Raw genomic sequence first — 18,666 nt, 5'->3', positions numbered from 1 at the left:
GGAAAGCGACAATATTTGCACACGTAGGGATACAGCGAACACACGTCCAAGTATTTGATTTCTTCTCCTTTCTCTTCGTCGGCTTGGTACAGCAAACAGGTGGCATTGGTCCTTCCTCCGTACAAACTATCCCTCGGGTTCAGCGGGTCCATGAACTGGTAACTTTCCAGGAGACGTTTAAACTCGGGATCGGTTTTCATACGGTGATCGTACTGGTGTTCCCACATTTCCACCACTTGGTATCCTTGCTGTTCTAACTTTAGGCGACGCTGACAAGTGTCCTGGTACAAGTCTTCCATGGTTCGTTGCAAAAACTGATTTTTAGTGCCACGGTCAGGGTAACAGACGGGACATCCGTGAAATAAGCAACCGTTAAACTCGTACACGATCTTGGGGTTTTCTAAGTCCCAGCCATCGACCGAATACGTTCCGATGGTCTTTTCGCCCCCTCCGTTGCGGGCATGCTGAATCCACTTGTCTTCCTTGTCGCACAAGTAATGTAACCAACGTAGGGCTTTGACCGAGTATTGACGTTTGACAAAGTGGGTCGTTTGAGGACTGATGACAGCCACGGTGTTTTCAGGCATGAATCGTTGTCGATACACTAAGGAACACGCTTTGGCAATGGTGCAAGCTTCTTTCAAAGGATCGACCCCTCCGTGTTCCATGAACAGTTCTCGAAATTTTCCACAGCAACGCCGTAAAATGTCCACGTCGGAACGACAATACTTTAGCATTTCTTCCTGAAAGTCGAAAGGGTCCGAGGCGTGAATCTGGTACCAAGCGTAGAAAGCTTCTCGTTGTTCGGTACGCATGTTGTCGGGGTCGTAATAGTGAGCCTTAGGTAAGTGGGGTAGAACGGCTTGTTGATTGGCTTCCGTATTGAAAAAGTGTGGAAAGTACCCTTTAGCCATTTCTGTCATTCCAAACGTTTTAGGCATTCGACTCAAAGGCATGGCCAAATAGCTCATCGAATCTTTAAACTGTACTTGTCCCACTTGCATGAAAATGATTTTGGCTCCGTTCAAAGTCACTTTAGGACGCTCGGTGCCTTGTTCCGTATAGTATCTGAGAAGAAACTGTCCATCGTATCCGGAGAAATTGTGAGCCATCACCGTGGCATGACGATGACAATCTCCGTAACGTTCGATGTCCTCTTGGCTCCACGTCTTGTCGACGGGGTCTAAGACCCATTGGGCAAAATCGGCTAACGTGTTTGGTCCCCGAAAGATTTTTTCACGCCCTCCGGGAATCTTGCTACAGTGAGGGCAATGACTGAAGATAGGTTCTTGAATGCACTTCTCGCACGCTCGATGAGCCACGCAAAAATTAGGAATGTGAATGCCGGTCTCTTGCATGCATTCGAAATCGAAAAAGATGAAATTGCCTTTCTTCTTGTGACCGTCCTCTTTCTCTGGTGGGGGTTGGTATTTTTGCACGTAACATTCGTGTTCCAAGTCCACGATGTGGTGACAAATGTGACATTTTTTCTTTCCTGAACATACGTGTGCCTTGGTATTATTGGTACGTATGCCTTGTCCACACGTAGGGCACAATCTCAGGAGTTGACAAGCGCATTTCTTCTGTGAACCTTGCGTCTTCAAATGTTGTTGGTAACAGGTAGGGCTGACAAACGTGCGCAGACAAGTGGAACAAGGCACTGGTTCTTCGCTCAGACAGGGTGGAGAGGCCAAACATCCTGAGCATTTCCATCCACAATGTTTGTGTTGCTCTCGATTATTATAACCATAGTCACATTTCTCACAATAATAAGCATATCCCAGGAATCCAGTGATACTGGTAATGGTATCGAAATGGTCATCGTGATGATAAAGGTGAATGTATTTTCCGTCCTTAAAATCTTGGCCTCGAAACAATAGAGGCCCGCGCATTTCTTGAGGGTGCACTTTCAAGGTGTATCGTGGAGCTAGGACATCTTGCAATTTTTGCATCTCGGGAATGCCACAGGGTGTGTCTTTGGACAGTCCGGCTTGTTGTAACAGGAGTTCTGCTTCGTTTCGTTGTTTGGCTCGGTTCGAACGTTGAATAGTGTTCCAGGTTCTTTTCCATTCTACCGTGTCGTTCTTGTTGGCATAGGTTCGTCCCACCACGATGGCGCGGGCTAAACACATCTGGTCATGAGGGTTGTTAATTCGGACGAGACTCGTTTTGGTGTTGCGAAGGTCGTCCACCAATAATATCTTTTTGCGTCCTGTCCCTTGAGGAGGAGAGACGTGGGTCATGTCCAGTGTGGCTTTACCATCGGTGATGTCAAACTGATCATTAGATTGTTGTACGTGTTGAATCTTGTCCATGACTTTGGAAGCAGTCAATTCTGCAGGGGTGCTAAACTCGATCCAAACAGGGGATTTCAAACCGTCGTGTTGTATGGAAAGTCTCAAGCGATCGTCTTCTTTGGGTTGACATTGTCGCTTGAGTGCAGTGAGCAAAGAATCCCACACCTCAGTGATGAACACTTCTGCTTTCTCTAACGGCACTTCAGCCTTGAAATCTTTAAACTTCACCGTGTATTTGTAAGCCGTGGTTCTAAATTTTCTAGAGGAGCGCTTTTCCGTCTCTCGAATGGAATAGTAATTTTCAGGGTTAACTAAGGGTGATGAACTTGGTTTAGAGGGTTCGGATTCTGGTTCACTCATGTCCTCTTCAAAATCACTGGCATGAATTTGTGCCAAGATTTCAGCCCTGGTACGAGGCGATAGATCACGTTTCTGCCTCTTACTTTCTTCTTCTTCTTCTTTCTTCTCGAATGAATGGGATCGTTTCATCTTGAAAGCAAAAAGTCAAATGACTCAAGTTCAAACACCATAAACTACTTTATAGTCATAGCAGACCAGCGTATATAAAAGGGTGTGTGTCTTGTCCTTTCACTATTCATTTCACTCTCAAGCCGAGCACAACGATGGAAGAGACTGATCAGATGGAACGTTTCGTCAGAGCTTTGCGAGGGGTCATTAGAAAATTCTCTTCAGACCAGCCTACGGACTACTCTCCTTCCTTTCGAGATAAAAGTCAAGATACTTGCTATATCTGTCAGAAGAAAGGGCATTGGTCTTCAGAGTGTCCAGACCGTCAAAAAAGAAAAAAAACAGGGGATAAAAAAGACAAAAGTCAAGATACCTGTTATTATTGTAAAGAAAAAGGACATTGGTCTCCAGATTGCCCAAAAAAGAAACAAGAGGAGTCAGAAGAAAAGAGGAATTCTTCAGAAGAAGAGAGGGATTCTTCAGAGGAAGAGAGGGATTCTTCTGAGGAAGAAAGAAGACAGGTGAAGAAAAAGAAACAGGAGAAAAAAAGAAGAAGGGAAGAAAGCGAGGAGGAAGAAGAAGAGGAAAAGAGTGTGACGGTGAAGAAATTCAAAAAACAGAGAGACTAAACAAGGAGAAAAGAAGAAATCAATGAACTTTTTATTAAAGTGTTGTGTTGTGAATTGTGAATTGGATTGTAAAAAATGGAGAAAAGAATAAATGAATGATATAAGGTAAGAGTCTTTGAGTTTTGATTTTAAAATAAGAAGCTACACTCACGCACTCATACACAGACACGTACTATAAGGGTAAAATGGGTGAGTTTTTTTTGAGTTATTGGCAAATTGAAATTGTATTTCTTTTCGAGAAATGTGGGTGGCCCTGAAAAGGGCCTTTTTTTCTTTATGGTGCAGGGGTGAGTTTAAGCAATCAACTTTAACTGCCTTAAGCCTTTGCCACGGCCAAGGCCTACTTCTGGACTGCGTAATGATGATAATGATTGGGTTGAAATCACTAAGGGTGGTACGGTAGGCTTAGTCACAGGGTTGACATGTTTGGCTCGGGAAGGTCGTATTCTCTTCGGTCGTGATAAAGAAGTCTGATACATTTGTTTCAGACTTCTTAACTCCGCTAAAATGTCCAACAGTACCGTGACCGTTTGATTTTCACCCTCTTGTTTCTTTGCTGCTACTTCTTCTTGCTGTTGTTTTTTTCTTACCTCTTCTTCTTGTTGCTGTTGCTGTAGGAGAAAAGCCTGTTCCGCTTCCTTTTGTCGTTGTATAAATTTCTCCAATTCTTCTTTCTGTCTCTGTCTAAAATTCTCCACTTGCGGTAATGAAGAAGGTAACGAAGGTTCCGGAACAAATTCTTGCGAGGAGAGAAAATCCACAAAATCCCAATTCACCTCTTCTGAAAGTAAGTCCGGGTTCCCTTGGGCGGTCTCCCCTGCTGGTGCACCCCACTGGATCGTTTTCTGAGTTTCCGTCATGTTGAATCACTATCGCATAGATTGACTGCACACAAGCGCTAGCGAATCTATATTGACTACGTGACGTCACAGACTGCTCTCTTCGGATTGGATGCGGGCTGACTGAATTCTGTAACGCGTGTTCGGATTGGTGAATGAACTCAATCCGTTTCAATCCTTTCTGTCCCTATAAATAAGCGCAGTTCACTGCATTGATTCACCTATTCTCGGAGCCTCAACATGTGGACCGACGTTGAATCTTCAACCCTTGTGTCAACAATGATGTTCAGGACGGACATGCTCATGTATGTCCGATCCAAGTGGACCGTTGTCCACAGGACCAACAGCAGCCTGTGGATAAGAAGAGTCTATATAGAGAGACAAGGTTGCCTCAAGAGGACTCTGATGTATGGCCCTGCTGTAAGACGAAGTTTGAGGAAAAGAAGATGTCGCAAATGCCCTTTATGTTAAGGGCATATTAACATAAACCAAAGGCCCTTTTCAGGGCCAGCCATATATCTCGAAAAGAGATAGCCTTTCCATTGCCTACCCCTTTTAAAAAAAATTTTTTTTTTTTTTTTAAATTTAAAAAAAATCCCATGTTAAATTCCCCTTGTACGTAGATTGTCCCACGATTTATTCCCATGTTAAATTCCCCTTGTACGTAGATTGACCCACGATTTTTCGCCATGTTAAATTTCCATTGTACGTAGATTGTCCCAAGGGGTTCTGTAATGCTAATTCCCATTGTACGTAGGGTGCCCCCTTTCACTACTGATGATGACCTGGTTGGCATTATGCAAAAATAATGATGCAACAGAACAAAAGGGGGAAGATGTATATATACTACAACGAAATGACCGCAATTAGCGAAGATGATGATGATGACATGGTTGTCATGAACAAACATAATGGTGCTGGATCAAGTGGGAAAATACTAAAAGAGAATTATGAAAGAAGACTATTAGGTCGTTTCTGTGACTGACGACGATAATGATGATAGCGATGATATAGTGGTACTACTACTACTATTACAACTACTGCTACTACTACTGCTAATGATAATAATAATAATGTCATTTGAAGAAAAAAGGTGGGGGGGAGACGATTCTGACGAATTTTGTTGATACAAGGAAAAGTAGGACGAAGACCTTGAAATGGAATAAATTGACCGATCAACATCATTGTTGTTATCTTGATTGTCAAAAGAACAGATTACGAGAAACATGCCAATTGTATTTGCTATGACGGTGATGACAACTGAGACAATTTTATTAATGTTCCATTTTTCTTTTCTTCGTATTTATAGTTCTCTCTTTCATTTAACATTTTCCTGCCCGAAAATCTGACAAAGATATCTCAGTTTCTTTTCGCTCACACTTCCTATCGTACCATATGTCTGAAGTATTGTACAGCAGTGTAATAGTAGCAGTTTCATATGTTTACTGACCGTGGTCACGGTCTTCTATCACACATGACAATGGCCTCATGACACCGAAACTTTGGACTGTACAATCCGAGCAGTCAAAATGTTTTCCATTTGGAGAAACGACATCACCCAGATATGTATTCAAGACACAAATATGTTTCAACTATCGCGCTACTTGAGTGAAACGACAACACATACTCCAACGAAAGTGTGACCGCACGTGAAATAGGTATCCGGTCTGTGTCTCGAGAGTACACCTATGTGCATGAACTGCTGCTACAAAATATCTACCATCGCAATCTTGCGTTGGAAATTATTTTTAAAAAACGTCAACAGCGAATCGCCCCAACAGTCTTCGAACCGAACTGTAGCTGGTGTCCGACAAACTTGTCGACGACCTGTACATGTGGAATTTTTTTTCTGACGGCCAGGTATCGCATACAAAAGGCGCTGAAGCTACTCGAAACAATGTCGAGACGTCTTGCAAATGCCCAGGCTATCGACTTGGAGCAACATTCGCTAGCCCAGAGGTGTAACAACGTGGGATCTTCCACATTGAAGCGTCGTTGAAGGGTCAGATTTGCATACAAATTTGTTGTATAATTTTCCCCCGCAGAGGCATCCATATGCCTGTCTTCCCGAGTGCAAACCCGTCTATGTTTTGTAGACGTTGTACCATAGCGTATAGGTGCAGGCAAAGGGAGTCGTCTTTAGAATCTCTATTCAACTCACTCAAAATGACTCTGACAGCCGTGGATCTAAATGTGTATTCACGCTAACATTTTATATTAAACAACTTTCCGCCGAATATATTTTGTATTACCAAATGTTTTAAAATTTGCGTTATTATTTATACACGGCATATTTATTTTTCTCAAAATTTCTTATAGGTGTATCATGTTTGTTGAAACTTTCTTAGCTCGAGTTCGATTGTCGTTTTCCAAAGATTTCGTTATGCTAGGAACTGTGCGTGTCAAATTTGCTAGATTTGAATGTAGACTTTGTGTTTAAAGTTTAGAATGCTTTAATGAAAACAAACTTATATTCCCAGTCTTGCCATTTTCAGATACTTGTACCTACTGATGAGTAGTTTGATTCCCCACCCTACCTCCAAACATACACACACTAGTGCACACGCACCATAATGAATACCCATTGTTCATGGTATCATCTTCAGACAATAATGTTAATGGTTGAGCTAAGTGGATCAATTAGATGGCATGGGGCGCAGACCAATAAGATATTTTTTTTTATATTTTTTTAAATACCTAATACATAATTATCTCAGAGCCGTTTGCTTGTCATAACCCTTTGTGTTGGACTCTTGCATCGGCGTACACACCTAAGAGTTTTAATTTGGGCATTTTTCGAACGTTTTAGTAAATTTTCCAAAATAGACTCGAATGTGCTATTAAGTTGCAAAAGAGATTTGGACACACGTCTTGTAATGGCTGAGTTGCTGTGGGTATATCACCAGAAAACTCGACCGCTCACCTCATTGGTTTTTAGAATGAGATGCTGTTCTCGTACACTAGTGTGATTTTGTACATGAAGACATATGATTGTCCAGGATTTGAATTACCTTTATTGAGTAAATAAAAGTATTTAAGTGAATTTCATGTTGATTTTTTTTTTTTGTTTTTTTTTTTTTTGTTGGCACAGGTGTGGTGCAAATGGTGATTGTACGTACTAGTGGTGATGGTGTTGGCGATAGCCTTAATATATTTATTTTGTTGTACAGGTAAATAGATTGTGGGCGTAGCCCGGGTTTGTGGAAGATATTTTAAAACTAGATTACTAATACAGGTGATGGTTTCACCTATGGGGTCAAGGGTTACATAGAGCGGAGTATTACTCCAATGACACTAATATTCATACGCATTAGCATCTATATATCCGAATGTAAACAATACGTATATATACCTATCATAATATAAATTTGTGTGATATAAAAAATTAAAATAAGAATATCAAATTTGCAGATGACTAAAAGTCATATAATTCCCAAAACATAATAATTAATCACAAATGATTAAGGAACTATTTGCCTTGACTGCCGGTTTTGTGATCCAAAACGAGGGCACACCCTTGGTTCATAATGGCGGATAGATCTATGAAATTCTTGTGTACTTCTCTAAAATGGATCAAGTAGATAATTCAAACAAACTTTACACCGATCAAGCTCTATTCAGTACACGGATCATTTAATGTTTGTTTTTACCGCTAATTAGTGATTATTTGTCCGTGCAAGATTCTACGCAGTGACTAGATATAACTTGAGCTGAGTTGTCGCACCTTGTTTGAAGAGAAACCAAGTTTTGACAGGGTGACAGAAATGGCAGGTTATCAGGTAGAGTAGTCAAGCTAGTTGTACATGTATCAGTTTTGTTCATTTTCTATGAAGCATATTTAATGTATGCGTATTCCATACTAAACAGTCAAACTGTGTCACTGTGGCTATAGCAGTAGTTTTTGTTTGTTATCAACAGTAATGACACTGTAGTCTGACTATACATCCCCGTTTGTTTGTACCCCCTACCGATTTCAATGATGAAAAGGTTTAATGTGATAAAAAAAAAACACAGAACTAAGTAAACTGAATCATTGATTTATAATTTCTAACCTGACTGTGACAAGAATGACACTAATACTGGCATCCCCAGCACCTTTCATCCTTAACGGACTTGCATACTAACACGGCGCCATATTGCGTACACTATGGGCTAGTTTATTTCCATCAGACGACATAATTATGTAGTTCATCCTTTTCGGTAACTGCCGGATAATTCGGTAACTTACTATAATGTTAAGAGTTTGGAATTACATCCCATTTCACACATGAACTTAGAAGTTAAATTGCTTGTTAAATCCATGTAAAAATCAAATTTGTTGTCATTATTTTGCTTTGATTGTAAATATCGGAAGCAGACAAAAGGGTTTCGTTACATAGAAAATTAGAAGGAATCAAGGAATGCGGCTTCTAACCTGTAACAATATAATGCAGTAAATATCATTAATGTACATTGTGATGCATTTTAATTTTGGTGGCAAAAACAAATATGATTTTGCTATATTTGATGCTGACTGCTGGTTACATTGTTGCACAGTGCATTGTTAACCCCTGAAACATACTTATTGTTGAACTACAGACTCAAAATTGTTCAGATCTTACCTTTTGGTTAATGGTGAAATCCAAGACTATCCTTATACAGATGGCACTGCAAGACATTACTTGTCCAGAAGACAAAATCGGCAAACAATTATTGCATTTTATCCAGTATATATCACAGACTGAATGAAGTGTGTCGAGCTGTTTTGAAAATTGAACTATTCTTGATTACAACTGGCTTAAGTTGGAAATTAAAAGACCCAATTAGAATAAACTAGTAGGGCTGGAACTACAGACTTGTGTCTTCCCTTGTGTTATATTGTTACAGGTTAGAACCCCCATCCCTTGATTCATGGACAGATACTCCTAATTATTTGGTAACAAACCCCTGTGAAGCAGATAAAGTACTGATTAATCGGCCATACTCATAATCGGACTGGTTATTGGAACAATCTGTATAATCGATATTGGCAGAAATAATTGGTGCCGATGGAAACAAATTTCCAAAATATAAATTCAGTCATAACATTCATCTTGACATGGCTTGAATTTTAAATCAGATTTAAATAGTGGAAATTAAGGAATAAATATTTGATTTGGGGGTTAATTGAAAGACAGTATATTCATAAAAGTGAATACTTTTTAACACGCTTGGTGTAAACTACCGCTGATTGTCTGCTCACAACAAATTATCAATACCATGCATGCACTCATCCCAGTCACAGCAGCCAACCACCCAATGAGGCTTCATGTGGCCATTGAAAATAGTTATCACATGTATGGTAGCTTGAGACCACATTACCACTGTTAACCTAAATCCGCACCCATTTTAGGCATTGTTGGTTATAACAAAATTAGGGCATGGTTTACTTGTCAATCAAATGCTAGTGCTTTCACTAGCTGTAGAACAGGCGGTTTCTTGAAATAATTGGATTTGGCAATTTTAATAATTGGCTATACACGGTATCATCAGCAAAAAGTGACATCGGTACTGCTTTAGAAGCAGATGACATATGCATGTACATATGTAGTCATGCACAAACCCCTTTACTGAAAATGGACATGTCCAGGAACTGAAAATGGACCTCAAGGACGTCCATTTAATATTGAAAGCTTACGTTAAGCATGAAACGCGCAGATGATGATGGTATTAGGGCAACTCTACTCACAATCAGGTTAGAAATTATATATCAATGAATGAATTGACTAAGTTCCTTGTACTTTTTATCACATTAAAGGTTTCCATTATTGAAATCTGTGTGGGGGGTGTACAGACAAACAGGTTGGTATAGTCATACTACATGTATAATGTAGATCTACCAGAGACCTGTGCCTTAGGGTTGCTTGGACAAGTATGATGGCATATTTATCTCTTACCGTGCCTCCAAATAATTATTTTTCATATATATGTGCGATTTATGGATGCTTTGATCAATTTCTGTGGTAGGAGAGTGTGATGTTGTGTTGGAAAATTACACATGCTCAATTTCCTCCTACCTCCCACATGCATTTGATTCTCTCATCCCCCTCCCTCCCACAGGCAGTTGATTCTATCACAGACACACCCACAGGCATTTGATTCTATCATCCCCCTACCTCCCACAGACATTTGATTCTTTCATCCCACTCCCTCCCACAGGCATTTGATTCTATCATCCCCCTCCCTTCCACAGGCAGTTGATTCTATCAGTCGAAAGGGGAACGAATGATAACACCCTCTCCTACTATTAATTAGCACACAGGTAACTAAATCTTACAGTTCAGAATCCTCCATTACTCCATTATACTTTTTTCTAAACTTGGTGTTTCTGTTTACCCTCATGTGTGCTTCAGATCCCAAGTTGTTAATTTGATCCCCAGTTTTGACACCAAGATGTTTTTTTACTCAGTCTGACCCACCCACACCCACCCCAGTTCTGACACCAAGGTGATTTTTGACTCTCAATCTTGTCTCCCTAGGGCATACACTGCTATACTATCAGCACATTTAGTCACTAGTAACTTGCGGATCTGTAAGAAGAAAAAAAGACATTAACCTCCTCTTCCCCATATACCATTTAAGTACCTTACTGACTTTTAATTGCCACTTTTGTGCAAAGTTTATTTGTTGCTTTGTGTCTTGTCATTGCCTAATATGCATATGCTTTTTAATACTACATTTCTGGTCTGCTTTTTAGTGAATGCAACCATTGGGCATTTCGTATACAAATAATGATACCCATTCTAAAAACAGTTGAAATTATAATTCAAAGCAAGTTTTTTTCTTGCAGAATCATTTGGAAAATAATATTTTGTGTATTATTTCAACCAGTCTTTTCATATACCATGTTGTATGCTTTTTGTAGGGGTCATGACCCTTATACCATTGCTTGAAAGAAGAGATATCTCAAAGTAAATCATGTGCATATATTTATGTCACTAACACCAAAAATTATTGACAACACCCACTCACTTTCTGCAGCTTAGCAAAGATAAGATGAGGTGACTCCCTCATGTGGCTTGAAATCTTCTCCCCCACTTGCCAATTCCATCAGGGCCTTCCTTTAGATTTAAAGTTGAAGGGTGAGTTGCCAAAGTAGGCTGGGAGGGGGGACTCCCACATTGAAGATACGTTTTTTTTCTCTCTAAAAAGTAGGTAAATGACCTGGCTCCCAGCTGATAAGGAAATCCCTATTCCATGTCGATTATTTTACCCTATAAGCCACTGATAACATATCAACGTAAAGAAGACATTCCAGATTTGTTCCCCATGTTTAAGTATTTCACTAATCATTTAGTAACCACTTTTATGTGAATGGTTTGCTGTTGCTTCACATCTTGTCTACTTGATCGAAAATGAGGGCTGCGCCTCAAGGTTGTCACTCAGTGAAATGTGTAATATTAAGTTCTTATTGGTGGCTATCATTGTTTCAAGTCCAGGGTAATAACAATAAGAACTAATTAACTTATTCACTGCATGACACACCAGAAGAATTGTCATCCAAACTCGGTCTGAATAGATTCAAAGTAACAGAAAAACTTCATGCAAAATTGGCTATGAAATGAGCTGTAGCAATCCTAAATCCTACATGGGAACAAATTTGGAATGTTTCCTTTTATGCTGATTAAACATGCCAATCGGGTTAAAAAAAACATTAGCAAGATGGCAGATCACATGAGTTACAGTCGCTCTGTTCATTTGTAGAAAGGGAGTGGTTGTTTTTTGTGTTTTTTAATCTGTTGTTTTCACTCGTAGAAGTAAGTATTTGTGTCAGTGTCAGTTGTTTTGCATCTGCAGAAATTGCATTCTAAATGATAGGTTGTTGAACGATTTTCCTTTGAATGAAGAAATTGCACTGTTTCTTCTGTGTTGAAGACAAAATTCCAAATTTAAGTGAGTACTTGAAATCGGTGATAAAGTCTCAAGCATTTATGCAGTGCAAAATGAAGGGCATGGTGACCAGGACGAGCAGTGCACATGATCTTTTGGAGCAGCCTGAATGAACCTAAAAGGTTGAATACAAATCATTGACACTCAACAGGTAGTCGGTTGATGATATGCAGTAACACAGAAACTATGCCTAAATGATCAGTAAGGTATTTAAAGCACACATGAAGAACAAGTCTGGAATGTCTCCTTTGATATGTTGCCAGTGGTTGAACATGCTGATGGAATGTAATATTTAGCATGGAAATGGCAGAAGGGGGGAGATTCATACCACCTTTTGTTAATTTGAAGAAGGCAAGTAGGTGCTGTCAATGCATGTAGCTCTTTTGTTAATCTGACCAAAATTAGTGCATATGCCTCTGATAGCAGTCTTCAATGAATTTTCAACCAAACGAATAAGTCTAAGACCTCTCTTATTGATATGGAGAAAGCATCAGTGTTATGAAATAGTGATTAATCATTTCACCCCTAATGAAAAGTTCAAAGTATATAATGTTCAATATAGCTTGATAAAAATACTAATGGGGACTTTTTGGTGTTGATATTATGCCATATTCCCAGTGCCAGAAACTGTCATTATTCTCAGTTTGTGCGTAAAAAGTTCCAGCCAGAACTTCTAATGAAATCAGTGTCCTTTACTGTGGGTGAAATGATGTTTGATATATTGATAATAAAAATGACTTTGTTTAGTGCCTAATCTTTACCCGTATTGGCTTATGCAAATCTATTATGAATATATGGCAGCCACCACTAATATTAGAAAACCTTTAAACAACTATCACTGAAAAATCAAGTATTGGAATTTGATAGAATTTATTCTTACATGACGGGCTTTCAAAATATGCAAGAATTATGCCAATTTGCATTCGTATATGATCATTGTTACTAAGAATTCAGAAACCTTTTAAGGATTTCTGAAATGTGCTGTTCATAATTTGAAAAAATTTGAATTGAAGCATTCTGGCTTTTAAGGGCTTACTAAAATTAGTACAGCTTTAAGAGGCTGCAGAGAAAAATTGGACCAACTTTGACAAAAAATAATTACTGACATGAGGAGCATTGGAGCTTACCAGGGTTTTCCTGGGTTCTTCCTCAACCATTGCTGAAAAATAGCATTAAACCCACAACAAGAAGAACCTAAAAGATAACAAAACATAAAACAACTTTAGACAAAAACAAAACAAACATTTTGACCAGTTTTGGAACAAGGTAGCCATACATAAAGAGCATTGGAATGTATACCTGTGATGCCTTTCAATCATCAGAAATAGCCAGCATTACTAAAAAAAAATAGACTGCTCCAGATGCCTATGTAGTTAGAGTATCCACCTTGTATGTGGGAGGTTGTAGGTTTGAACCCTGGCTGAGTCATACCAAAGACTTATAAAAATGATACTAGCAGCTGCCTTGCTTGGCACTCAACATTAAACTGTTAGTGTTAGGACTGATCATCCTGGTATGAGGATAATGTGACAGGTTGGACACAGTATTACATATTTGTGACATGATGCCCCAGTGCTTGACATCATTATAAACTGCCACACTGCAAATTTGATTGCGATATGACTGAAAAATTTTCAAAGCTACATTAAAATTCAAAATCACACACACACACACTAAGAACAAAAGAATGTTTAAACAACATTATCTCAGAAAGTTAACTCAGTAGAATTAGACCAACTTTGAAATATATCTTGGTATCAGGGGCTTTCATTATTGGACAAATGAAGCTGATATGCCATAAAATATGGATGAAGATCGAAAACTATTTTCACAACATTTGGCACACTCATAAAACTATATAACAGTTGTTTTCACCTCGTGTGTGATCCAACAGCATTAGAATAAGTTTCTGTGATAATAATAATAATGAGGACTTCGTATAGCGCCTAATCTATAGAAGCTCTAAGCGTTTTACAACATTAGACAACACCTATAAGATAAAAAAAACATATAATAATATTATTACAGAAACAAACACCATGAAATTAGAAAAACATTAAAAATTAAAAAAACATGCTGAGAATATTTCAGGTAGTTTGTTCTTGCAGTCGAAATAAGTGAGTTTTGAGAGCCCTCTTGAATGTGATCACTGTGTCTTTGTGTCTAAGTTCAGTGGGCAATTCATTCCACGTTGCTGGGCCCTGGTATGCAAAAGAACGCTGTCCATATGACTTTGTTTTCATAGTGGGAATAATGAGTATACGATTGTCAGAAGAGGAGCGCAAGTATCTTGCTGGTGTGTACACATGGGTGAGATCGGATAGGTATGTTGGACTAGAGTCCGACAGTGAAACATAGCACAGAGAACAAATTTTGTGTTTGATTTTGGATCGAATGGATAGCCAGTGTAGGGTACAGAGCAGCGGGGAGGTGTGCTCTGATCATGGTACTCTAAGTATGATCCGAGCAGCTGTGTTTTGAACTTTTTGAAGTTTCTGGAGTAGATACTGAGATGAACCAAACAGAATTGAGTTACAATAGTCCAGTCTTGAAAGTACTAATGAACACACAAGTGTTTTAGTGGCATCAACTGAAAGATATTTGCGAATTGAGCTGATGTGTCTCAGCTCAAGATATGCAGCCTTACATATGTTCATGACATGTTGGTGCAATGTGAAACTACTGTCCAGAGTAACACCTAGGTTTCATAATGATTTTGTGAATTTAATGTTGGTATTGCTGATATTTATTGTTTGAGGTAAAGGATGTGAATAAGAAAGTCTTTGTGCTGTGATAAGAATGGCCTCAGTTTTATCCTCATTCATCTGCAGCTTGTTACATGTCATCCATGATTTGACATCAGAAATGCACCTCTCTACACCTTGGATGGTAGCATCAACTTCAGTTGGGTGGCTAGATTTATATATTTGGGTGTCATCAGCGTACAATTGGTGAGACACTGGATGATGATCTATGATACTTGAGAGCGATGGAGTGTACAGAATGAAGAGAACAGGTCCAAGAACAGACTCCTGTGAAACACCACAACATAGATCAACTGGGCTGGAGTGTATTCCATTTGTAGATACAATTTGTGTCCTGTTGACCAAGTAGGACTTGAACCACAGTAAAGCAGTATCATGAATGCCAAATACATGCTGGAGACAGTGAAGTAATATATCATGGTCTATTGTGTCAAATGCTGCAGACAAATCAAGGAGGGTGAGGACTGTAACATTTCCGCTATCCAATGCAGAGAGAATGTCATTAACTACTTTTAGAAGAGTAGTTTCAGTACTGTGGCAAGGGCGATATGCAGATTGTACATTGCTAGAAAGACTGTTTGAATTTAGATGAGATACAAGCTGTGATATAACAACCTTTTCTAAGATTTTTTGTATGAATGGGAGATTAGAAACTGGGCGGTAGTTCTTTAAATCATTATGGTCTAGTGTTGGTTTCTTCAGGAGAGGCTTTACAATGGCAGTTTTGAAAAATGATGGGAATTCCCCGGATGAGAGACAGGTATTAATAACATCAGTTAGTGAAGGGATTACTAGCACTCAGGCAGCAGTGATGTTGGAATTGGATCAAGTTCACATGACTTTGGTGCACTCTTCATCAGGATTGTACATACAAAATTCATAGAGACAGGTTCAAATGCTGCTAATGGTTGCTGATCAAATTCTGTATCCAAACTGTATGGTGATGACGAGTCTATTGATGCATTAATACTTTTCTTATACTGATGCACATGTCAACCACTCCAGTGGCCTAGTGGTCAAAGCATCCGCCTCGGTTGCGGGAGATAGTGGGTTCGATCCCTGGCCAAGTCATACCAAAGACTTACAAAAATGGTACTAACAGCTGCCTCGCTTGATGCTCAGCATTATGAAGTTAGTGTTAAAACTGGTAGGCCTGGTGTCAGGAAATGTGACGGGGTAGGACATAATTTTTTGGAAAAATGGCCCCTGTTTTGGCAAGACATGAGATGAACAAATTAGGCAGTATTATTTAGTCTTTGTCGTTGCTGTTATTGTAGGGTTTAATGCCATTTTTCAGCACTTGATAGGCTATACATGGCCACCAGTATTAATGGTGGAGGAAGAACCCGGAAAATCCTAGGAAAGAACCACCGACCCTCAAGAAGCTACTGGCAAGCTTTCTCACATACCCACATTGGCCAAATCTGAGACTCTAACCTATTCAGACAGAGGTGAGATGGCAGTGATCTGTAACAGAGAGAGCTTTAGGCCACTCGTGGCCCCTGTTCATTTGCCACTTATTACAAATGAATGAATGATCATGAAATGTATCAGATTTCCAAAACAAAATATTAGACATGGATGAAAAGTTGTCAGCTTTGGATGTCTGTTTCAGCTGATACTATAGCAATTTTACCTTTTTGGTTATATGGGTTTGTTCTTGAAGGTGATATATCCTAATTTCATCTGAAATACTCCTAATTTCATCTGAAATAGGGCATTCTTTCTAAATGTAGATGATATTTAATGAAGGAAATGAAGAGAGGACTTTCAAATATTACGGTGGGTTTTCTCACGTGGGGGCATATTTTTGTTGTAGTTTTTGACATATTAGCATAAATTCTGCAATTACGTGTTGTAATATTAGAGTTTAGAATATATTAAAATTTAAAGAGCAATGATTGATGGATAAAATAACCAATCAACCATTTATTTTAATAGGTTTGGGATATTTTCTTTATTTGTTTTCTATGACAATGTAATGTTTGTTTACTTGGTTATGGTTAATTTACCCGAGTACTATGAAGTCAGGTGGTTTAGTGACACATTTGCAGTTTACCGTGTTGTTGGCACTGTGAACAAAGGAGAAAATTTTACTTTTAATGAAGAAATAAAGGTAGGGCTTACAATTAAAAATGTGTGATGTTTACATGCTCATTTGATATTCATAGCAATGTTTATAAATAAATTCATATCCTGTAGTGGGGTGTCATTGAAAAGACTAGGTTTGTATATTTTATTGTATCAGGTAATGTCATTGCTTACATGTTGGTGCAGTACCAACTCGATCAGTGAAGAGTTTGAATGATATTATGCAAGGGTTTGAAAGAATACATGTGTAAATTTGAAAGCTATAAAGGAAAGAAAGGTCGGTGGTGTCAAGTTACATAGGTTTTTTGACAATGGTGGTGATATCAAATTACATATTTTTTCTGACAAAAGTTTTGAAAAGGAGGCATCTGAGAAAGTAAGAACTTTTTTATTATAGCTTGATGGTTAACTTCCAAAATATAAATTCAATCATAACTTTCATCACTCTATATTCTGTACACCTGAAAACAAATTCTCTACTCCCAGTTCTATTTTCCTTAAAGTTGTGCATTCTGTATACCACATTACCAGCAAACGCCAGTGTTGGATTTCTTGTATTCTGTTTGCACTGCAGATTACTGAATGCACATTTTTCAAGATGGGTAATTAGAAATAAAACATTACTTGGTAGAACAGGGAATTCAATAAAGTAGGCATACACGTTTTGATTGGTCTAGAAACTTGCTTGACGATTCAGCTGAAAAAGGAAGCTGAAAAGCAGTTATTATTGTTGTCAACAACTTTTAATTTGACTAGAATGTGGTTTTTTATCTTTGTTGTTGTGGGGTTTAACGCCATTTTTCAGCACACAATAGGCTATACATGGCCGCCAGTATTAATGGTGGAGGGAGAACCTGGGAAAACCCTGGAAATAATAACCGACCCACGAGAAGCTACTGGCAAGCTTTCTCACATACCATCATTAGCCGAATCCATTTTATCTTTGTATTGAACTCATTGCAATTGCATGATTTTTTCTCTTCCTGAATACTTAAATTCGTTTTGCTGGACCCGTGTTTTCAGTCAAGTGGATACAGACCCCTCTGTCATAAGGCTGCCCTGTGTACTGACCACATTAAAAAGTTCACTTGTTTGTCCTTATTAGTACCTCTATGAAACTGGCCAGTCCTCAAATCAGATATAACAATGGCTATCAGTTGCAACATGTAGCATAACATGTTCTGCACAATCAAAGATTTCTCGTTTGAAAATATTTTGAGAATAATCATTCATTTATTTTAAAAGTCGTATGAGCATTAAGTGAAAGATAGCGAAGTTTCTCTTTAATGAAAGTAGCCAAAGTGTCAGATCATCATTCAACTCCACAGCTTTACAGTGGGCATTAGTCCTTTGAAATTATGAATAATGAATGATTGATCCATAACAGGCCATATATCTAGGTGTAATTTGCAAAGTCCTCAGTTACTAAAGTAAAGAAGATAAGTAACAGCAACAGATAAGAATTATGGAATTGTTTCGTCTCTTAATTTCCATTGACAGTTTGGCAGATTACAGGGGGCACCAATATGACATAGGTTGGGTCCATAACTGACCTCGGAATAATTAGAGTGGCTGAAAATTTGATGAATGTGTGTATGGGCAGGGGAGAGGGTGATCAACACATATATAGGAATAATCACCAGCTAATTTGTATAGCAGCCACGATTTA

General features: G+C 38.7%; 1 protein-coding gene across 1 annotated transcript in view; it reads left to right on the top strand.

Moving 5' to 3' along the window:
• Window positions 1-7,746: 7,746 nt before the first annotated feature.
• The window catches only part of LOC149799417 (serine/threonine-protein kinase 24-like), a 120,223-nt gene continuing 109,303 nt past the window's right edge, over window positions 7,747-18,666 (top strand). The window contains exon 1 of the mRNA XM_089958760.1: window positions 7,747-8,012. Coding sequence (XP_089814886.1) covers window positions 7,998-8,012 — 15 coding nt within the window. The 5' untranslated portion in view covers window positions 7,747-7,997. The remainder of the gene's footprint in view (window positions 8,013-18,666) is intronic.

The sequence above is a fragment of the Sinohyriopsis cumingii genome, chromosome 5, assembly GCF_028554795.1.
Source record: "Sinohyriopsis cumingii isolate HCF-2022 chromosome 5, ASM2855479v2, whole genome shotgun sequence".
Taxonomy (NCBI): domain Eukaryota; kingdom Metazoa; phylum Mollusca; class Bivalvia; order Unionida; family Unionidae; genus Sinohyriopsis; species Sinohyriopsis cumingii.
This window is presented reverse-complemented; position numbering and strand designations above follow the sequence as displayed.